This window comes from Coregonus lavaretus (assembly GCF_964263955.1).
Source record: "Coregonus lavaretus genome assembly, chromosome: 23".
NCBI lineage: Eukaryota > Metazoa > Chordata > Actinopteri > Salmoniformes > Salmonidae > Coregonus > Coregonus lavaretus.
Window position 1 is genome coordinate 12569997 of NC_140010.1, and position 25732 is coordinate 12595728.

General features: G+C 47.7%; 1 protein-coding gene across 1 annotated transcript in view; it reads right to left on the minus strand.

Annotated features, from left to right (window-relative positions):
• Positions 1–1482: 1482 nt before the first annotated feature.
• The window catches only part of LOC311150810 (matrix metalloproteinase-16-like), a gene marked incomplete at both ends in the record, with an annotated part of 60984 nt that continues 36734 nt past the window's right edge, over positions 1483–25732 (minus strand). The window contains 6 exons of the mRNA XM_084188345.1: positions 1483–1850; positions 2276–2391; positions 3726–3876; positions 7115–7253; positions 7497–7714; positions 7993–8154. Of these exons, the coding sequence (XP_084044471.1) occupies positions 1483–1850; positions 2276–2391; positions 3726–3876; positions 7115–7253; positions 7497–7714; positions 7993–8154 (1154 nt within the window). The remainder of the gene's footprint in view (positions 1851–2275; positions 2392–3725; positions 3877–7114; positions 7254–7496; positions 7715–7992; positions 8155–25732) is intronic.

The window sequence follows — 25732 nt, forward strand, 5'->3', positions numbered from 1 at the left end:
TATTGATATAGCTGTTGATTTGGAGTTCAATATCCTGATTCTATAAGAGACCATATCCTTTGTAAGTAAAACATAGTTTTTACCACAAATGTGGAAAACTCTAATCCCTAAAAATGCTAATATAATTTTTTTCACATTCACCGGGAATCTCACATAAGGAGTCATCTCACACACGTCAAGAGGAACGTGACATCACAGAGCTCTACAGTGCGACCATTTTACTCGCATATGTGCCTACATATTTGGCTGTGCAACCTGGAATTTTAATTTTAAAGTGCGCCTAGAAACAAATCAACCAGATGATAATTGTTGCAATGATTACTTCACTGTACCACAGGCCGAGTGCCATGGAGAATAAACTGAGAGCAGATTCATGACCATCATGCTTGCACAATTACTACCTCAAACAATTGTTACCTCAAATATTTTTTATTGTGCTCCTAAATGTCTTTGTGTGCTCCTAAATGTCTTTGTGTGCTCCTAAATTGTTCAACTGCTGCTGCTTCCCATAGACATTGTAAATTTGGTACTGGCACTGACCCTGTATACAGCTTCCTCTCTTATTTCTTATTTCTCCTGTTTTTATATTTATTGTATTTTTTATTAGTTATCCTCTTTTGATATTGAATATTGCACTGTTGGGTAGGGCTTGCAAGTTAAGCATTTCACTGTACTTGTGCATGTGACAAATAAAACTTCAAACTTGACAGAGTGCACACCAGACCAGACCAGAGCAGAGCACACCAGACCAGAGCACACCAGACCAGAGCAGAGCACACCAGACCAGACCAGAGCACACCAGACGGATGGTCACAGGCAGATATGGAAAAGACATGGCCAAAGAAAACGTGAGCGTGATGTAATGTCATGATGATGTTAGATCCATGGATTAGAATTAAACATCCCAACGAAGAATCTCGGAGTCGTAATCCTCTCTGGGAAGGTCATATTTGGTTTGGGTATCAGACAGTCCACCTCACAAGTACTAATCTTTTAAAGAGAATTCAATTAAAAAAGCACAGTCTGGGCAACTTGAACTTTACTAGGACACATCAAAAGTAGTAACCTATTACTAAATGATCCACTGTACTGTAGTTAGTAAGGGCTTGTTGTGGGCGTACAGAGACAGAGATAGACATAGGTCCCACACAGCTTTCCTCTTTCTCCAATAACTACTGAGTGTACCCAAAGATAGTCAAGAGTCAAAGCAGACAGCTCTCAGTTGGAATTGGCAGCCACAGTCCCTCATAGTGTTGAATGAAGAGGGCTAGCTTCAATCCACCTTGTCTGTCACAAAGAGGGCAAAACACAGTTTTGACCATGTTAGGAGGACTCCTCTACTGTACTGTATATACTGTCCATCCACAGAAGGGCTTAGTTCAACAACTACAGAACAATATGAGTTTGATAACTCTTCCTTACAGTCCGTAGTGGGAGTTCCATACACCTCCTCTACAGTTCCAGTCCCCTCTCAGGTTTAGCTCAGACCCACTCCTGCATAGAGCGCTTGCAGTACAGTATGTGTCTCTGCGTGCTCTTCCTCCTGAACTGGAACACGGTGTAGAGCAGGACCATCATGCACAGCGCCAGGATACAGGGGATGGCGATAGCCACGGCCTTCTCCGTGCCCCCCGTGCTGTCCAGCTTGATGATGATGTCCACGTCACCACTGCTGCTGTCGTAGTGGCGCTCCTCCACCTCCGGAGGGCTCCAGTCCCAGTCAGGGTCGGCCGGTAGGCCGTCGCAGCCCATGAAGTCCCTCAGGATGGAGCGGGGGTAGCCCGGCTCCACACGCAACCGCTGGTTGTTGAACTTCCAGTACTCCTTCCCCTTGTAGAAGTAGGTGAATCCTGTTCACAGGAGGAGGAAAAAAACGTAACATTTAAACATTCATACAAGCTAATAAAATGACTTGTCCCAGAAAGTGCCCAAAAGTTTCTCCTTAACTTTGGTTTGCTAGTTTTAGAAACCAATCTTTACTTCCTGTACTGAGAAGCAAGGCATAAATAGATTATATAGAGGCCTATTTTAGTCATTAGAAAGAGATGTGATGCAGAGATGGAGGATGATATAGAGCAGGGGTATTCAACTCTTACCCTACGAGGTCCGGAGCCTGCTGGTTGTCTGTTCTACCTGATAATTAATTTCACCCACCTGGTGTCCCAGGTCTAAATTAGTCCCTGATTAGAGGGGAACAATGAAAAAATGCTATGGAACAGGCTTCGAGGTCCAGAGTTGAGTTGGAGAGGTATAGAGGGAGGATTGGATGGCCTACCGTTGGCCTTGTCCACAAACGCCCCCTGAGGAGAGTCAGGGATGCCCTTCCACACCGTGATGGGTTTGGGGTAACCAGGGTCCATGTTTCTCATGTCTTCATTGTACCTCCAATATCTAATGCCAGGTAGGAAAGAAACACTACGGTCAATATCCATAAAGACTACACACACATGGATGCATGCATGCACACACTCACACGCACACACACACACACACACACACACATACACACACACACACAGTCACACGCACCAACATTATAATCTCATGATCTACTACACGTACACACATCTCTTTAGGATCAAGACAATGGAATTCTGTCAAACACAGAGGGATGAAGTCATGTTCGACAGAACATAATATCCGTGATATGCAACAGTTTGCTGCTGAATGATGACAAAGCATTTTATCTGCTCTCACAACAGGGTTAGGACCTCGTATGACTTGATCTATCATGACAGCTGCACCAAATGTTTGAGTCACATTGGTATACAATAAATAATGTACTAATTATAGCATCTTATCCTCTCACAGTCAACTTTATATCAGCTAGCCTGTATCACTGTCAGGTGCTTCTACACCTGCATTACTAGCTGTTTGGGGTTTTAGGCTGGGTTTCTGTACAGCACTTCGAGATATTAGCTGATGTAAGAAGGGCTATATAAAATAAAATTGATTGATTGATTGAGTGGCGTACCGCAGTTTGGCGAAACATTTGTAGTTTTAAAGCTAATCTCATACTATTCTACACATTTTGCCATGAGGCTAAAATAATATTTTGCAGTTTTAGAGCTAATTTCCTGTAATTCTAAACGTTTTGCTACGGCTTATGACGTTTTCATATGCTATCTGGGGAGGGGGCCCAACCTCCAGGGGGCCCCCAGAGCTCGTGGGACCCCCCGCATTGCGGGGGCTGCAAGGGTGTGTGAAACGCCAATGATCATTGTCATTGACAAAACTAATACAGTATAATGTATAACCTACAATTCACAATCTAACCAATTGAATGTAATGGATAGATGGATAATTCTATAATCAGCTACATTCTACCTTCACTATGGATAAAACCAATGTAATTTAACGGATAGATGGATAATTCTATAATCAGCTACATTCTACCTTCACTATGGATAAAACCAATGTAACGTAACAGATAGATGGATCATTCTATAAACAGCTACACTACCTTCACTATGGATAAAACCAATGTTTTGTAGCAGTTATATAAATAATTATATAATCAGCTACATTCTACCTTCACTATGGATAAAACCAATGTAATGTAATGGATAGATGGATAATTCTATAATCAGCTACATTCTACCTTCACTATGGATAAAACCAATGTAATTTAACGGATAGATGGATAATTATATAATCAGCTACACTACCTTCACTATGGATAAAACCAATGTAATGTAATGGATAAATAAAAAAGTCAAACAGACCTGTCTCCCTTGAAGAAGTATGTCTTGGCTACGTCCTCCCACCACACAGCAGTCTCTATACTCTGGGTGGGCATCCCACTCCCAAACAGAGAGATGTCCTGCGGGTAGGTGGGCTGCAAAGTAGTGTCCTTGAACACCCAGAACCGGTTCCCTAAAACAAACACAGTCACAAATGGATCAGTGCTCATAATTGTCCATTATTCAAAAACAGAGCCTGGGTCCAAACATTATGTTTTACACTTTTGCTAGGAAATATCCCTTGCTTTTTGCTGTAACACGATGAGCATAATTGCCATATAGCTGCTAAATTCAGTCTAATAATGAGGCCTTATTAGCATCGTTCACACAGACGTAAAGAGCTACTATAGTGTTGTGAGTATATTAGAGCTAGGATAGTGTTGTGAGTATATTAGAGCTAAGATAGTGTTGTGAGTATATTAGCACTAAGATAGTGTTGTGAGTATATTAGAGCTAGGATAGTGTTGTGAGTATATTAGAGCTAAGATAGTGTTGTGAGTATATTAGAGCTAAGATAGTGTTGTGAGTATATTAGAGCTAGGATAGTGTTGTGAGTATATTAGCACTAAGATAGTGTTGTGAGTATATTAGAGCTAAGATAGTGTTGTGAGTATATTAGAGCTAGGATAGTGTTGTGAGTATATTAGAGCTAAGATAGTGTTGTGAGTATATTAGAGCTAAGATAGTGTTGTGAGTATATTAGAGCTAGGATAGTGTTGTGAGTATATTAGAGCTAAGATAGTGTTGTGAGTATATTAGAGCTAGGATAGTGTTGTGAGTATATTAGAGCTAGGATAGTGTTGTGAGTATATTAGAGCTAAGATAGTGTTGTGAGTATATTAGAGCTAGGATAGTGTTGTGAGTATATTAGAGCTAAGATAGTGTTGTGAGTATATTAGAGCTAGGATAGTGTTGTGAGTATATTAGAGCTAGGATAGTGTTGTGAGTATATTAGAGCTAAGATAGTGTCGTGAGTATATTAGAGCTAGGATAGTGTTGTGAGTATATTAGAGCTAGGATAGTGTTGTGAGTATATTAGAGCTAGGATAGTGTTGTGAGTATATTAGAGCTAAGATAGTGTTGTGAGTATATTAGAGCTAGGATAGTGTTGTGAGTATATTAGAGCTAAGATAGTGTTGTGAGTATATTAGAGCTAGGATAGTGTTGTGAGTATATTAGAGCTAGGATAGTGTTGTGAGTATATTAGCACTAAGATAGTGTTGTGAGTATATTAGAGCTAGGATAGTGTTGTGAGTATATTAGAGCTAGGATAGTGTTGTGAGTATATTAGCACTAAGATAGTGTTGTGAGTACAGTATATTAGAGCTAAGATAGTGTTGTGAGTATATTAGCGCTAAGATAGTGTTGGAGTATATTAAAGAGCTAATAATAGTCTTATGAGTGTATTAAAGAGCCACTCTACAGTAATGTTATTATAGTGAATACAGTAAGGGGCAACTATAGAGTTGTGAGTGAGTCAAGTCCAGCAAGTAGCTCCTCCATCAGCGAATAAATAAAGCATGAGACTCTTTGTGATCCTGCTGGAGGACAGATGTCATGTTAATCTGCCTGATGGAGGGATGCAGGGAATGATGGATGGAGGGAAGGAGGGATGGAGAAGGGGCTGAACTCTCACCCATTATTATACAGTACAATATCATACAGAACAAAATGGATGCTATTTAGAACATATAAGCAATATTTCTACTAATTGAAGTAGCATTCTCTTGTATACTTATTAATACACTGTAAAAAAAAAAAAAAAAAAAATACACCCACAAATCGAGCTAATTATTAGTAAGAAACTGGTTCCACAGCCTTTTTTTTGTTTAGCCAACTTTTCGGACAAAGTGTAACCTGAACTTAAAATGTTTAGTTTGCTCAACATGAGAAAACGTACGCAAAAATTAGATCCACTTTAAATTATGTGTACTTTGTCTCATATGTTCATTCAACTAGAAATTTATATTTTTGGCATCTTACAAAAGAAAAGTCTGTGGAACTCTTTACACAGCGCTTTTAACATACAATGTTTTCAACTTACATATCTGACACACATTATTACATTGTGGATGTTCATTTACACAGTAATTAGTATTCAACATGTCCTCACCTGGGATTTGAACTCACAACCTCTTGGTTCATGTCATTCCGATCGTCCTGCTACGCCACCACGTCTGTGTCAATTATCAGCTAATCTGACTATTCTCTCATCATTCATTTGATTTACTTATTTAAGCCATTTTAGGTTTTTCTGTATAGTTGTCTAATGTTGGTGGGGCATATACTTTGTTTTAATGTTACCCATTAATCACTATGATAAATAAAATCATTTTTCTTGAGTGTACTTTTAACAGAACTGAGATTTACTTTGAAGTGTAGCAATACAGGTGAAAGCAGTCACTGACACAGACGTGGTGGCGTAGCAGGAAGATCGGAATGACATCAACCAAGAGGTTGTGAGTTCAAATCCCAGGTGAGGACATGTTGAATACTAATTACTGTATAAATGAACATGCACAATGTAATCATGTTTGTCAATGTGTGTTAAGTTAAAAGCACTGTGTGTGTTACTAGTTCCACAGCATTTTCTGGGGGTAAAATAATAATTTCTAGTTGAATGAACATATGAGACAAATTGAGCAAAAACAAAAATTTTGCCTACGTTCTCTCATGTTGGAACTAAAAATGTTACATTCTGGTAACACTTTGACTGAAAAGTTGAGTAAACAAGGCTGTGGAACCATTTACTTAATAATATGTAGCTGAAACAACTAGATTTTAATTTTTTTTACAGTGTATGACACTGTGATGACCACAAACAAAATACTTTGCTCTGTCTTTCTCTCTAAATTGCTCTCCTCTAACTAACCTTCAAACCTAATGCTACCTTCTGCTGATATAAGAGTAAAATAAGCTCCCTTTCGTCTCCTCCATCTCTCTTTCTCTCCCCCCTCTCTCTCTTTCTCTCCCCCCCTCTCTCTTTCTCTCCCCCCTCTCTCTCTTTCTCCCCCCCCCCTCTCTTTCTCTACCCCCTCTCTCTCTTTCTCTCCCCCCCTCTCTCTTTCTCCCCCCCTCTCTCTTTCTCTCCCCCCTCTCTCTTTCTCTCCCCCCTCTCTCTCTTTCTCTCCCCCCTCTCTCTCTTTCTCCCCCCCCTCTCTCTTTATCTCCCCCCCTCTCTCTTTCTCTCCCCCCCTCTCTTTCTCTCCCCCCCCTCTCTCTTTCTCTCCCCCCCTCTCTCTTTCTCTCCCCCCTCTCTCTCTTTCTCTCCCCCCTCTCTTTCTTTCTCTCCTCCCCCCCTCTCTCTTTATCTCCCCCCCTCTCTCTTATTCTCTCCTCTCCTCCAACTCTCATTACTCTCTTTCTCTCACCTTTGAAGAAGACAAACTTCCCCTCGCTGTTTTCGTAGACGGCGTCGATCTTGGCGGGCAGGCCTCTCCAGAAGAAGTTGATCTCCATGGGGTAGCCAGGGACCACCGAGTTGTCCCTCACCCTCCAGAACCACTGGTCCTACACACATAGACCAAAACACTTGATATTTTTCCTCATATTCGTCCCCTTCTCTCTACTGTAATATTACCCAAACTCTGAAACCTGCTTTGTTGTCTAATACCAGCAGTGATTGATTCCACTGAAACCCTTCAGTGCCAATCTCTACCTCCTCATGCAAACATACCTTTTTAACACTGTGTTCATGAGATTATATAGGGTAGACAAGTGTACATCATACAGTATCTGTACATGCCAACCTACCTTGAATACGAACAACTCTTGTCTGAGGATGGCCAGGGTGTTGAAGCCTCCGTCACAGATGTTGGGTTTGGCATTGGGGTTGGAGGGTTTTGCGCCCTGAGGAGGGCGGTGTGGCCGGACCTGGCGGTCGTGCTTACGGGGTTCCGAGGGGGGGTGGAAGCGTGGGGGAGGGGCCGTGGGTGGGGCTCTGGTGGGCTGGGCGGACCTGTCTGGTGGACCTGGAGATGAATGGGCTACATTAGCATAGCCAGCTAACTAGCTAAGGGCATCAAAAAATTACATATTATCATTGTAATTATTTTGTCATTGAACATTATCATTGAACATTTGTTCCTTCAATGAAAACAATGAAACTCACTTTAAAAAACATATACACAAGACAAATATTAACATACTACTTGGTGAAGATTTAGTGTAATAAACAGATTTTGAGGGCATTCTTCTAATATAATAAAATAAAATGTAGGAAATTCAGTACCATAGATAGACACAGTACCATAGATTTTCTGGATGCCCTGAAGGTCATCATGAGGTAGTTTAAAGTTCTCTGTGTCCATGTACTGATAGAAGGGAGCCATGATGGCTGTGGGGTCGTTGGAGTGCTCCAGACCCAGGGCGTGGCCCAGCTCATGGACTGCCACCAAGAACAGGTCATTACCTGGGAAGGGCAATAGAGACTATGGATTAGATACACACACACACACACACACCACAGGAGGTTGGTGGCACCTTAATTGGGGAGGACAGGCTCGTGGTAATGACTGGAGTGAAATGAGTGGAATGGTATCAAATACATCAAACACATGGTTTCCACGTGTTTGATGCCATTCCATTTGCGCCGTTCCAGCCATTATTATGAGCCGTCCTCCCCTCAGCAGCCTCCACTGATACACACACGCACAAACACACATCCGTACGAAGCTGGCACATTTCCAGTTGAATTTGTACAGATGTGTATCACCATGTAAATCACACTGCTGACATTTACTATAGTCTGACTTTATTGGGCTAGAATTCATACGGTTTTGTGTTTTTCACCTGGGGATTCTGCTCTATTATGTACTGCAAGGTTAGAAAGAGGCTATTGAGGCTGGGAGACGTCTACAGGGAGCCACAGCTTACACAGAGAAGAGTGGTCCCTGCCCAGGGCAATGGAACACTCATCATGTCCTGCTATACAACACACGTGCACAACACACACACACACACAGCATCAGGACCACAGTAATACGTGCATGACTCCACGGTACTGTCAACATTCAGTGTAATAATAGTGTCAGGTTGATTTTGTGTTCGCTTTGGAAAAATCTACAACATACAGTTTCTCTCTATAGCATGTGACTGAAGATATCCCTGGGAAATGGCTGCCCTTAACAACATGATATCTACTCCAGCCAGGAGCACAGAGAGCCAGGAACACAGAGAGCCAGGAGAACAGAGAGCCAGGAGCACAGAGAGCCAGCATCACAGAGATCCAGGAGCACAGAGAGCCAGGAACACAGAGAACACAGTAACAACAGCAGCAGCTGACCCTCTGCCAGCAGTTAAAAGGTTACTACACTAAGATTTTATCTACACAACTAGCCATCCTAACCCCACCCCCACTACTCCATCTATCCTATCTACACAACTAGCCATCCTAACCCCACCCCCACCACCATCTATCCTATCTACACAACTAGCCATCCTAACCCCACCCCCACCACAATCTATCCTATCTACACAACTAGCCATCCTAAACCCCCCCCCACCACCATCTATCCTATCTACACAACTAGCCATCCTAACCCCCCCACCACCATCTATCCTATCTACACAAAAACCCATCCTAACCCCCCCAACACTCCATCTATCCTATCTACACAACTAGCCATCCTAACCCCCCCACCACCATCTATCCTATCTACACAACTAGCCATCCTAACCCCCCCACCACCATCTATCCTATCTACACAACTAGCCATCCTAACCCCCCCACCATCTATCCTATCTACACAACTAGCCATCCTAACCCCCCCACCACCATCTATCCTATCTACACAACTAGCCATCCTAACCCCCCCACCACTCCATCTATCCTATCTACACAACTAGCCATCCTAACCCCCCCACCCCCATCACCATCTATCCTATCTACACAACTAGCCATCCTACCCCCCCCACCATCTATCCTATCTACACAACTAGCCATCCTAACCCCCCCCCACCACACAATCAATCCTATCTACAGAACTAGCCATCCTAACCCCCCCCCTACTCCATCTATCCTATCTATACAACTACCCATCCTAACCCCCCACCACTACTCCATATATCCTATCTACACAACTAGCCATCCTAACCCCCCCACTCCCACCACTCCATCTATCCTTTCTACATAACTAGCCATCCTAACCCCCCCACCCCCACCACTCCATCTATCCTTTCTACACAACTAGCCATCCTAACACCCCCACTACTCCATCTATCATATCTACACAACTAGCCATCCGAACACCCCCACCCCACCACTCCATTTATCCTTTCTACACAACTAGCCATCCTAACCCCTGCCCCACTACTCCATCTATCCTATCTACACAACTAGCCATCCTAACCCCCCCACCACACCATCTATCCTATCTACACAACTAGCCATCCTAACCCCTCATCACCATCTATCCTATCTACACAACTGCCATCCTAACCCCCCCACCCCACCACTCCATCTATCCTATCTACACAACTAGCCATTCTAACCCCCCCACCCCCACTACTCCATCTATCCTATCTATACAACTAGCCATCCTAACCCCCCACCACCCCCATCTATCCTATCTACACAACTAGCCATCCTAACCCCCCCATCACCATCTATCCTATCTACACAACTAGCCATCCTAACCCCCCCACCACTCCATCTATCCTATCTACACAACTAGCCATCCTACCCTCCCCCACTACTCCATCTATCCTATCTATACAACTAGCCATCCTAACCCCCCCACTACTCCATCTATCCTATCTACACAACTAGCCATCCTAACCACCCCCCACCCCCACCACTCCATCTATCCATTCTACACAACTAGCAATCCTAACCCCCCCACCCCCACCACTCCATCTATCCTTTCAACACAACTAGTCATCCTAACCCCCCCACCACAACGACTCCATCTATCCTTTCTACACAACTAGCCATCCTAACCCCCTCACCCCCACCACTCCATCTATCCTATCTACACTTTCTACACAACTAGCCATCCTAACCCCCCCCACCACTCCATCTATCCTATCTACACAACTAGCCATCCTAACCCCCCTCCACCACCATCTATCCTATCTACACAACTAGCCATCCTAACCACCCCCCACCCCCACCACTCCATCTATCCATTCTACACAACTAGCAATCCTAACCCCCCCACCCCCACCACTCCATCTATCCTTTCAACACAACTAGTCATCCTAACCCCCCCACCACAACGACTCCATCTATCCTTTCTACACAACTAGCCATCCTAACCCCCTCACCCCCACCACTCCATCTATCCTATCTACACTTTCTACACAACTAGCCATCCTAACCCCCCCCACCACTCCATCTATCCTATCTACACAACTAGCCATCCTAACCCCCCTCCACCACCATCTATCCTATCTACACAACTAGCCATCCTAACCCCCTCCCACCACTCCATCTATCCTATCTACACATTCTACACAACTAGCCATCCTAACCCTCCCCACCACTCCAACTATCCTATCTACACAACTAGCCATCCTAACCCCCCCACCACCCCCACCACCATCTATCCTATCTACACAACTAGCCATCCTACCCCCCCACCATCTATCCTATCTACACAACTAGCCATCCTAAACCCCCCGCACCCCACCACTCCATCTATCCTATATACACAACTAGCCATCCTAACCCCCCACCACCCCCATCTATCCTATCTACACAACTAGCCATCCTAACCCCCCATCACCATCTATCCTATCTACACAACTAGCCATCCTAACCCCCCCACCACTCCATCTATCCTATCTACACAACTAGCCATCCTACCCTCCCCCACTACTCCATCTATCCTATCTATACAACTAGCCATCCTAACCCCCCCACTACTCCATCTATCCTATCTACACAACTAGCCATCCTAACCACCCCCCACCCCCACCACTCCATCTATCCATTCTACATAACTAGCCATCCTAACCCCCCCACCCCCACCACTCCATCTATCCTTTCAACACAACTAGTCATCCTAACCCCCCCACCCCAACGACTCCATCTATCCTTTCTACACATCTAGCCATCCTAACCCCCTCACCCCCACCACTCCATCTATCCTATCTACACTTTCTACACATCTAGCCATCCTAACCCCCCCCACCACTCCATCTATCCTATCTACACAACTAGCCATTCTAACCCCCCCACCCCCACTACTCCATCTATCCTATCTATACAACTAGCCATCCTAACCCCCCACCACCCCCATCTATCCTATCTACACAACTAGCCATCCTAACCCCCCCATCACCATCTATCCTATCTACACAACTAGCCATCCTAACCCCCCCACCACTCCATCTATCCTATCTACACAACTAGCCATCCTACCCTCCCCCACTACTCCATCTATCCTATCTATACAACTAGCCATCCTAACCCCCCCACTACTCCATCTATCCTATCTACACAACTAGCCATCCTAACCACCCCCCACCCCCACCACTCCATCTATCCATTCTACACAACTAGCAATCCTAACCCCCCCACCCCCACCACTCCATCTATCCTTTCAACACAACTAGTCATCCTAACCCCCCCACCACAACGACTCCATCTATCCTTTCTACACAACTAGCCATCCTAACCCCCTCACCCCCACCACTCCATCTATCCTATCTACACTTTCTACACAACTAGCCATCCTAACCCCCCCCACCACTCCATCTATCCTATCTACACAACTAGCCATCCTAACCCCCCTCCACCACCATCTATCCTATCTACACAACTAGCCATCCTAACCACCCCCCACCCCCACCACTCCATCTATCCATTCTACACAACTAGCAATCCTAACCCCCCCACCCCCACCACTCCATCTATCCTTTCAACACAACTAGTCATCCTAACCCCCCCACCACAACGACTCCATCTATCCTTTCTACACAACTAGCCATCCTAACCCCCTCACCCCCACCACTCCATCTATCCTATCTACACTTTCTACACAACTAGCCATCCTAACCCCCCCCACCACTCCATCTATCCTATCTACACAACTAGCCATCCTAACCCCCCTCCACCACCATCTATCCTATCTACACAACTAGCCATCCTAACCCCCTCCCACCACTCCATCTATCCTATCTACACATTCTACACAACTAGCCATCCTAACCCTCCCCACCACTCCAACTATCCTATCTACACAACTAGCCATCCTAACCCCCCCACCACCCCCACCACCATCTATCCTATCTACACAACTAGCCATCCTACCCCCCCCCACCATCTATCCTATCTACACAACTAGCCATCCTAAACCCCCCGCACCCCACCACTCCATCTATCCTATATACACAACTAGCCATCCTAACCCCCCACCACCCCCATCTATCCTATCTACACAACTAGCCATCCTAACCCCCCACCACCCCCATCTATCCTATCTACACAACTAGCCATCCTAACCCCCCCATCACCATCTATCCTATCTACACAACTAGCCATCCTAACCCCCCCACCACTCCATCTATCCTATCTACACAACTAGCCATCCTACCCTCCCCCACTACTCCATCTATCCTATCTATACAACTAGCCATCCTAACCCCCCCACTACTCCATCTATCCTATCTACACAACTAGCCATCCTAACCACCCCCCACCCCCACCACTCCATCTATCCATTCTACACAACTAGCCATCCTAACCCCCCCACCCCCACCACTCCATCTATCCTTTCAACACAACTAGTCATCCTAACCCCCCCACCCCAACGACTCCATCTATCCTTTCTACACATCTAGCCATCCTAACCCCCTCACCCCCACCACTCCATCTATCCTATCTACACTTTCTACACATCTAGCCATCCTAACCCCCCCCACCACTCCATCTATCCTATCTACACAACTAGCCATCCTAACCCCCCTCCACCACCATCTATCCTATCTACACAACTAGCCATCCTAACCCCCTCCCACCACTCCATCTATCCTATCTACACATTCTACACAACTAGCCATCCTAACCCTCCCCACCACTCCAACTATCCTATCTACACAACTAGCCATCCTAACCCCCCCACCACCATCTATCCTATCTACACAACTAGCCATCCTACCCCCCCACCATCTATCCTATCTACACAACTAGCCATCCTAAACCCCCCCCACCCCACCACTCCATCTATCCTATATACACAACTAGCCATCCTACCCCCCCCCACCCCCACCCCCACCACTCCATCTATCCTTTCTACACAACTAGCCATCCTAACCCCCCCACCCCTACCATTTCATCTATCCTTTCTACACAACTAGCCATCCTAACCGCCCCACCCCACCACTTTATCTATCCTTTCTACACAACTAGCCATCCTAACCCCTGCCCCACTACTCCATCTATCCTATCTACACAACTAGCCATCCTAACCCCCCCACTACTCCATCTATCCTATCTACACAACTTGCCATCCTAACCCCCCCCCACCCCCACCACTCCATCTATCCTTTCTACACAACTAGCAATCATAACCTCCCCACCCCTAACACTCCATCTATCCTTTCTACACAACTAGCCATCCTAACCCCAACCACCCCCACCACTCCATCTATCCTTTCTACACAACTAGCCATCCTAACCCCCCCACCCCAACGACTCCATCTATCCTTTCTACACAACTAGCCATCCTAACCCCCTCACCCCCACCACTCCATCTATCCTATCTACACTTTCTACACAACTAGCCATCCTAACCCCCCCCACCACTCCATCTATCCTATCTACACAACTAGCCATCCTAACCCCCCTCCACCACCATCTATCCTATCTACACAACTAGCCATCCTAACCCCCTCCCACCACTCCATCTATCCTATCTACACATTCTACACAACTAGCCATCCTAACCCTCCCCACCACTCCAACTATCCTATCTACACAACTAGCCATCCTAACCCCCCCACCACCCCTACCACCATCTATCCTATCTACACAACTAGCCATCCTACCCCCCCCACCATCTATCCTATCTACACAACTAGCCATCCTAAACCCCCCCCACCCCACCACTCCATCTATCCTATATACACAACTAGCCATCCTAACCCCCCACCACCCCCATCTATCCTATCTACACAACTAGCCATCCTAACCCCCCCATCACCATCTATCCTATCTACACAACTAGCCATCCTAACCCCCCCACCACTCCATCTATCCTATCTACACAACTAGCCATCCTACCCTCCCCCACTACTCCATCTATCCTATCTATACAACTAGCCATCCTAACCCCCCCACTACTCCATCTATCCTATCTACACAACTAGCCATCCTAACCACCCCCCACCCCCACCACTCCATCTATCCATTCTACACAACTAGCCATCCTAACCCCCCCACCCCCACCACTCCATCTATCCTTTCAACACAACTAGTCATCCTAACCCCCCCACCCCAACGACTCCATCTATCCTTTCTACACATCTAGCCATCCTAACCCCCTCACCCCCACCACTCCATCTATCCTATCTACACTTTCTACACATCTAGCCATCCTAACCCCCCCCACCACTCCATCTATCCTATCTACACAACTAGCCATCCTAACCCCCCTCCACCACCATCTATCCTATCTACACAACTAGCCATCCTAACCCCCTCCCACCACTCCATCTATCCTATCTACACATTCTACACAACTAGCCATCCTAACCCTCCCCACCACTCCAACTATCCTATCTACACAACTAGCCATCCTAACCCCCCCACCACCCCCACCACCATCTATCCTATCTACACAACTAGCCATCCTACCCCCCCCACCATCTATCCTATCTACACAACTAGCCATCCTAAACCCCCCCCACCCCACCACTCCATCTATCCTATATACACAACTAGCCATCCTACCCCCCCCACCCCCACCCCCACCACTCCATCTATCCTTTCTACACAACTAGCCATCCTAACCCCCCCACCCCTACCATTTCATCTATCCTTTCTACACAACTAGCCATCCTAACCGCCCCACCCCACCACTTTATCTATCCTTTCTACACAACTAGCCATCCTAACCCCTGCCCCACTACTCCATCTATCCTATCTACACAACTAGCCATCCTAACCCCCCCACTACTCCATCTATCCTATCTACACAACTTGCCATCCTAACCCCCCCCCACCCCCACCACTCCATCTATCCTTTCTACACAACTAGCAATCATAACCTCCCCACCCCTAACACTCCATCTATCCTTTCTACACAACTAGCCATCCTAACCCCAACCACCCCCACCACTCCATCTATCCTTTCTACACAACTAGCCATCCTAACCCCCCCACCCCCACCACTCCATCTATCCTTTCTACACAACTAGCCATCCTAACCCCCCCACCCCTACCACTCCATCTATCCTTTCTACACAACTAGCCATACTAACCCCCCCACCCCCACCACTCCATCTATCCTTTCTACACAACTAGCCATCCTAACCCCCCCACCCCACCACTCCATCTATCCTATCTACACCTTCCACACAACTAGCCATCCTACCCCCCCCCCCCCCCCACCATCTATCCTATCTACACAACAAGCCATCCTAACCCCCCCACCACACCATCTATCCTATCTACACAACTAGCCATCCTAACCCCCCCACCACCATCTATTCTATCTACACAACTAGCCATCCTAACCCCCCCACCACACCATCTATCCTATCTACACAACTAGCCATCCAAACCCCCATCACCATCTATCCTATCTACATAACTAGCCATCCTAACCCCCCCCACCACCATCTATCCTATCTACACAGCTAGCCATCCTAACCCCCCCCCACCATCTATCCTATCTACACAACTAGCAATCCTAACGCCCCCACCACACCATCTATCCTATCTACACATCTAGCCATCCTAACCCCCCACCACACCATCTATCCTATCTACACAACTATCCATCCTAACCCCCCCACCACCATCTATCCTATCTACACAACTAGCCATCCTAACCCCCCCACCATCTATCCTATCTACACAACTAGCCATCCTAACCCCCCCACCACACCATCTATCCTATCTACACAACTAGCCATCCAAACCCCCACCACTCCATCTATCCTATCTACACAACTAGCCATCCTAACCCCCCATCACCATCTATCCTATCTACACAACTAGCCATCCTAAACCCCCCCACCTCACCACCATCTATCCTATCTACACAACTAGCATCCTAACCCCCCCACCACTCCATCTATCCTATCTACACAACTAGCCATCCTAACCCCCCCCACTACTCCATCTATCCTATCTACACAACTAGCCATCCTAACCCCCCCACCACCACCACTCCATCTATCCTTTCTACATAACTAGCCATCCTAACCCCCCCACCCCCACCACTCCATCTATCCTTTCTACACAAATAGCCATCCTAACCCCCCCATCACCATCTATCCTATCTACACAACTAGCCATCCTAACCCCCCCACTACTCCATCTATACTATCTATACAACTAGCCATCCTAACCCCCCACCACTACTCCATCTATCCTATCTACACAACTAGCCATCCTAACCCCCCCACCCCCACCACTCCATCTATCCTTTCTACACAACTAGCCATCCTAACCCCCCCACCCCCACCACTCCATCTATCCTTTCTACACAACTAGCCATCCTAACCCCCCCACCCCTAACACTCCATCTATCCTTTCTACACAACTAGCCACCCTAACCCTGTCCACCCCCACCACTCCATCTATACTTTTTACACAACTAGCCATCCTAACCCCCCCACCCCACCACTCCATCTATCCTTTCTACACAAATAGCCATCCTAACCCCCCACCCCCACCACTCCATCTATCCTATCTACACAACTAGCCATCCTAACCCCCTCCCACCACTCCATCTATCCTATCTACACATTCTACACAACTAGCCATCCTAACCCTCCCCACCACTCCAACTATCCTATCTACACAACTAGCCATCCTAACCCCCCCACCACCCCCACCACCATCTATCCTATCTACACAACTAGCCATCCTACCCCCCCCACCATCTATCCTATCTACACAACTAGCCATCCTAAACCCCCCCCACCCCACCACTCCATCTATCCTATATACACAACTAGCCATCCTACCCCCCCCACCCCCACCCCCACCACTCCATCTATCCTTTCTACACAACTAGCCATCCTAACCCCCCCACCCCTACCATTTCATCTATCCTTTCTACACAACTAGCCATCCTAACCGCCCCACCCCACCACTTTATCTATCCTTTCTACACAACTAGCCATCCTAACCCCTGCCCCACTACTCCATCTATCCTATCTACACAACTAGCCATCCTAACCCCCCCACTACTCCATCTATCCTATCTACACAACTTGCCATCCTAACCCCCCCCCACCCCCACCACTCCATCTATCCTTTCTACACAACTAGCAATCATAACCTCCCCACCCCTAACACTCCATCTATCCTTTCTACACAACTAGCCATCCTAACCCCAACCACCCCCACCACTCCATCTATCCTTTCTACACAACTAGCCATCCTAACCCCCCCACCCCCACCACTCCATCTATCCTTTCTACACAACTAGCCATCCTAACCCCCCCACCCCTACCACTCCATCTATCCTTTCTACACAACTAGCCATACTAACCCCCCCACCCCCACCACTCCATCTATCCTTTCTACACAACTAGCCATCCTAACCCCCCCACCCCACCACTCCATCTATCCTATCTACACCTTCCACACAACTAGCCATCCTACCCCCCCCCCCCCCCACCATCTATCCTATCTACACAACAAGCCATCCTAACCCCCCCACCACACCATCTATCCTATCTACACAACTAGCCATCCTAACCCCCCCACCACCATCTATTCTATCTACACAACTAGCCATCCTAACCCCCCCACCACACCATCTATCCTATCTACACAACTAGCCATCCAAACCCCCATCACCATCTATCCTATCTACATAACTAGCCATCCTAACCCCCCCCACCACCATCTATCCTATCTACACAGCTAGCCATCCTAACCCCCCCCCACCATCTATCCTATCTACACAACTAGCAATCCTAACGCCCCCACCACACCATCTATCCTATCTACACATCTAGCCATCCTAACCCCCCACCACACCATCTATCCTATCTACACAACTATCCATCCTAACCCCCCCACCACCATCTATCCTATCTACACAACTAGCCATCCTAACCCCCCCACCATCTATCCTATCTACACAACTAGCCATCCTAACCCCCCCACCACACCATCTATCCTATCTACACAACTAGCCATCCAAACCCCCACCACTCCATCTATCCTATCTACACAACTAGCCATCCTAACCCCCCATCACCATCTATCCTATCTACACAACTAGCCATCCTAAACCCCCCCACCTCACCACCATCTATCCTATCTACACAACTAGCATCCTAACCCCCCCACCACTCCATCTATCCTATCTACACAACTAGCCATCCTAACCCCCCCCACTACTCCATCTATCCTATCTACACAACTAGCCATCCTAACCCCCCCACCACCACCACTCCATCTATCCTTTCTACACAACTAGCCATCCTAACCCCCCCACCCCCACCACTCCATCTATCCTTTCTACACAAATAGCCATCCTAACCCCCCCATCACCATCTATCCTATCTACACAACTAGCCATCCTAACCCCCCCACTACTCCATCTATACTATCTATACAACTAGCCATCCTAACCCCCCACCACTACTCCATCTATCCTATCTACACAACTAGCCATCCTAACCCCCCCACCCCCACCACTCCATCTATCCTTTCTACACAACTAGCCATCCTAACCCCCCCACCCCCACCACTCCATCTATCCTTTCTACACAACTAGCCATCCTAACCCCCCCACCCCTAACACTCCATCTATCCTTTCTACACAACTAGCCACCCTAACCCTGTCCACCCCCACCACTCCATCTATACTTTTTACACAACTAGCCATCCTAACCCCCCCACCCCACCACTCCATCTATCCTTTCTACACAACTACCCATCCTAACCCCCCACCCCCACCACTCCATCTATCCTTTCTACACAACTAGCCATCCTAACCCCCCACCCCCACCACTCTATCTATCCTATCTACACTTTCTACACAACTAGCCATTCTAACCCCCCCACCATCTATCCTATCTACACAACAAGCCATCCTAACCTCCCCCACCACACCATCTATCCTATCTACACAACTAGCCATCCTAACCCCCCCCCCCCACCACCATCTATCCTATCTACACAACTACATTTACATTTACATTTTAGTCATTTAGCTAGCCATCCTAACCCCTCCACCATCTATCCTATCTACACAACTAGCAATCCTAACCCCCCCACCACACCATCTATCCTATCTACACAACTAGCCATCCTAACCCCCCCACCACCATCTATCCTATCTACACAACTAGCCATCCTAACCCCCCATCACCATCTATCCTATCTACACAACTAGCCATCCTAACCCCCCCCACCCCCACCACCATCTATCCTATCTACACAACTAGCAATCCTAACCCCCCCACCACACCATCTATCCTATCTACACAACTAGCCATCCTAACCCCCCCACCACCATCTATCCTATCTACACAACTAGCCATCCTAACCCCCCATCACCACCTATCCTATCTACACAACTAGCCATCCTAACCCCCCCCACCCCCACCACCATCTATCCTCTCTACACAACTAGCCATCCTAACCCCTCCCACCACACCATCTATCCTATCTACACAACTAGCCATCCTAACCCCCCCACCACCATCTATCCTATCTACACAACTAGCCATCCTAATCCCCCCCACCATCTATCCTATCTACACAACTAGCCATCCTAACCCCCCCACCACACCATCTATTATATCTACACAACTAGCCATCCAAACCCCCCACCACACAATCTATCCTATCTACACAACTAGCCATCCTAACCCCCCCCCACCATCTATCCTATCTACACAACTAGCAATCCTAACCCCTCCCACCACACCATCTATCCTATCTACACAACTAGCCATCCTAACCCACCCACCACCATCTATCCTTTCTACACAACTAGCCATCCTAACACCCCCACTACTCCATCTATCCTATCTACACAACTAGCCATCCGAACACCCCCACCCCACCACTCCATTTATCCTTTCTACACAACTAGCCATCCTAACCCCTGCCCCACTACTCCATCTATCCTATCTACACAACTAGCCATCCTAACCCCCCCACCACACCATCTATCCTATCTACACAACTAGCCATCCTAACCCCTCATCACCATCTATCCTATCTACACAACTGCCATCCAAACCCCCCCACCCCACCACTCCATCTATCCTATCTACACAACTAGCCATTCTAACCCCCCCACCCCCACTACTCCATCTATCCTATCTACACAACTAGCCATCCTAACCCCCCCACCACTCCATCTATCCTATCTACACAACTAGCCATCCTACCCTCCCCCACTACTCCATCTATCCTATCTATACAACTAGCCATCCTAACCCCCCCACTACTCCATCTATCATATCTACACAACTAGCCATCCTAACCACCCCCCACCCCCACCACTCCATCTATCCATTCTACACAACTAGCAATCCTAACCCCCCCACCCCCACCACTCCATCTATCCTTTCAACACAACTAGTCATCCTAACCCCCCCACCCCAACGACTCCATCTATCCTTTCTACACAACTAGCCATCCTAACCCCCTCACCCCCACCACTCCATCTATCCTATCTACACTTTCTACACAACTAGCCATCCTAACCGCCCCCACCACTCCATCTATCCTATCTACACAACTAGCCATCCTAACCCCCCTCCACCACCATCTATCCTATCTACACAACTAGCCATCCTAACCCCCTCCCACCACTCCATCTATCCTATCTACACATTCTACACAACTAGCCATCCTAACCCTCCCCACCACTCCAACTATCCTATCTACACAACTAGCCATCCTAACCCCCCCACCACCCCCACCACCATCTATCCTATCTACACAACTAGCCATCCTACCCCCGCCACCATCTATCCTATCTACACAACTAGCCATCCTAAACCCCCCCCACCCCACCACTCCATCTATCCTATATACACAACTAGCCATCCTAACCCCCCACCACCCCCATCTATCCTATCTACACAACTAGCCATCCTAACCCCCCCATCACCATCTATCCTATCTACACAACTAGCCATCCTAACCCCCCCACCACTCCATCTATCCTATCTACACAACTTGCCATCCTACCCTCCCCCACTACTCCATCTATCCTATCTATACAACTAGCCATCCTAACCCCCCCACTACTCCATCTATCCTATCTACACAACTAGCCATCCTAACCACCCCCCACCCCCACCACTCCATCTATCCATTCTACACAACTAGCCATCCTAACCCCCCCACCCCCACCACTCCATCTATCCTTTCAACACAACTAGTCATCCTAACCCCCCCCACCCCAACGACTCCATCTATCCTTTCTACACATCTAGCCATCCTAACCCCCTCACCCCCACCACTCCATCTATCCTATCTACACTTTCTACACAACTAGCCATCCTAACCCCCCACCCCCACCACTCCATCTATCCTTTCTACACAACTAGCCATCCTAACCCCCCACCCCCACCACTCTTTCTATCCTATCTACACTTTCTACACAACTAGCCATTCTAACCCCCCCCACCATCTATCCTATCTACACAACAAGCCATCCTAACCTCCCCCACCACACCATCTATCCTATCTACACAACTAGCCATCCTAACCCCCCCCCCCCCACCACCATCTATCCTATCTACACAACTACATTTACATTTACATTTTAGTCATTTAGCTAGCCATCCTAACCCCTCCACCATCTATCCTATCTACACAACTAGCAATCCTAACCCCCCCACCACACCATCTATCCTATCTACACAACTAGCCATCCTAACCCCCCCACCACCATCTATCCTATCTACACAACTAGCCATCCTAACCCCCCATCACCATTTATCCTATCTACACAACTAGCCATCCTAACCACCCCCACCCCCACCACCATCTATCCTATCTACACAACTAGCCATCCTAACCCCTCCCACCACACCATCTATCCTATCTACACAACTAGCCATCCTAACCCCCCCACCACCATCTATCCTATCTACACAACTAGCCATCCTAATCCCCCCCACCATCTATCCTATCTACACAACTAGCCATCCTAACCCCCCCACCACACCATCTATTATATCTACACAACTAGCCATCCAAACCCCCCACCACACAATCTATCCTATCTACACAACTAGCCATCCTAACCCCCCCCCACCATCTATCCTATCTACACAACTAGCAATCCTAACCCCTCCCACCACACCATCTATCCTATCTACACAACTAGCCATCCTAACCCACCCACCACCATCTATCCTTTCTACACAACTAGCCATCCTAACACCCCCACTACTCCATCTATCCTATCTACACAACTAGCCATCCGAACACCCCCACCCCACCACTCCATTTATCCTTTCTACACAACTAGCCATCCTAACCCCTGCCCCACTACTCCATCTATCCTATCTACACAACTAGCCATCCTAACCCCCCCACCACACCATCTATCCTATCTACACAACTAGCCATCCTAACCCCTCATCACCATCTATCCTATCTACACAACTGCCATCCTAACCCCCCCACCCCACCACTCCATCTATCCTATCTACACAACTAGCCATTCTAACCCCCCCACCCCCACTACTCCATCTATCCTATCTATACAACTAGCCATCCTAACCCCCCACCACCCCCATCTATCCTATCTACACAACTAGCCATCCTAACCCCCCCATCACCATCTATCCTATCTACACAACTAGCCATCCTAACCCCCCCACCACTCCATCTATCCTATCTACACAACTAGCCATCCTACCCTCCCCCACTACTCCATCTATCCTATCTATACAACTAGCCATCCTAACCCCCCCACTACTCCATCTATCCTATCTACACAACTAGCCATCCTAACCACCCCCCACCCCCACCACTCCATCTATCCATTCTACACAACTAGCAATCCTAACCCCCCCACCCCCACCACTCCATCTATCCTTTCAACACAACTAGTCATCCTAACCCCCCCACCCCAACGACTCCATCTATCCTTTCTACACAACTAGCCATCCTAACCCCCTCACCCCCACCACTCCATCTATCCTATCTACACTTTCTACACAACTAGCCATCATAACCCCACCCACCACTCCATCTATCCTATCTACACAACTAGCCATCCTAACCCCCCTCCACCACCATCTATCCTATCTACACAACTAGCCATCCTAACCCCCTCCCACCACTCCATCTATCCTATCTACACATTCTACACAACTAGCCATCCTAACCCTCCCCACCACTCCAACTATCCTATCTACACAACTAGCCATCCTAACCCCCCCACCACCCCCACCACCATCTATCCTATCTACACAACTAGCCATCCTACCCCCCCCACCATCTATCCTATCTACACAACTAGCCATCCTAAACCCCCCCCACCCCACCACTCCATCTATCCTATATACACAACTAGCCATCCTAACCCCCCACCACCCCCATCTATCCTATCTACACAACTAGCCATCCTAACCCCCCCATCACCATCTATCCTATCTACACAACTAGCCATCCTAACCCCCCCACCACTCCATCTATCCTATCTACACAACTAGCCATCCTACCCTCCCCCACTACTCCATCTATCCTATCTATACAACTAGCCATCCTAACCCCCCCACTACTCCATCTATCCTATCTACACAACTAGCCATCCTAACCACCCCCCACCCCCACCACTCCATCTATCCATTCTACACAACTAGCCATCCTAACCCCCCCACCCCCACCACTCCATCTATCCTTTCAACACAACTAGTCATCCTAACCCCCCCACCCCAACGACTCCATCTATCCTTTCTACACATCTAGCCATCCTAACCCCCTCACCCCCACCACTCCATCTATCCTATCTACACTTTCTACACAACTAGCCATCCTAACCCCCCCCACCACTCCATCTATCCTATCTACACAACTAGCCATCCTAACCCCCCTCCACCACCATCTATCCTATCTACACAACTAGCCATCCTAACCCCCTCCCACCACTCCATCTATCCTATCTACACATTCTACACAACTAGCCATCCTAACCCTCCCCACCACTCCAACTATCCTATCTACACAACTAGCCATCCTAACCCCCCCACCACCCCCACCACCATCTATCCTATCTACACAACTAGCCATCCTACCCCCCCCCACCATCTATCCTATCTACACAACTAGCCATCCTAAACCCCCCCCACCCCACCACTCCATCTATCCTATATACACAACTAGCCATCCTACCCCCCCCACCCCCACCCCCACCACTCCATCTATCCTTTCTACACAACTAGCCATCCTAACCCCCCCACCCCTACCATTTCATCTATCCTTTCTACACAACTAGCCATCCTAACCGCCCCACCCCACCACTTTATCTATCCTTTCTACACAACTAGCCATCCTAACCCCTGCCCCACTACTCCATCTATCCTATCTACACAACTAGCCATCCTAACCCCCCCACTACTCCATCTATCCTATCTACACAACTTGCCATCCTAACCCCCCCCACCCCCACCACTCCATCTATCCTTTCTACACAACTAGCAATCATAACCTCCCCACCCCTAACACTCCATCTATCCTTTCTACACAACTAGCCATCCTAACCCCAACACCCCCACCACTCCATCTATCCTTTCTACACAACTAGCCATCCTAACCCCCCCACCCCCACCACTCCATCTATCCTTTCTACACAACTAGCCATCCTAACCCCCCC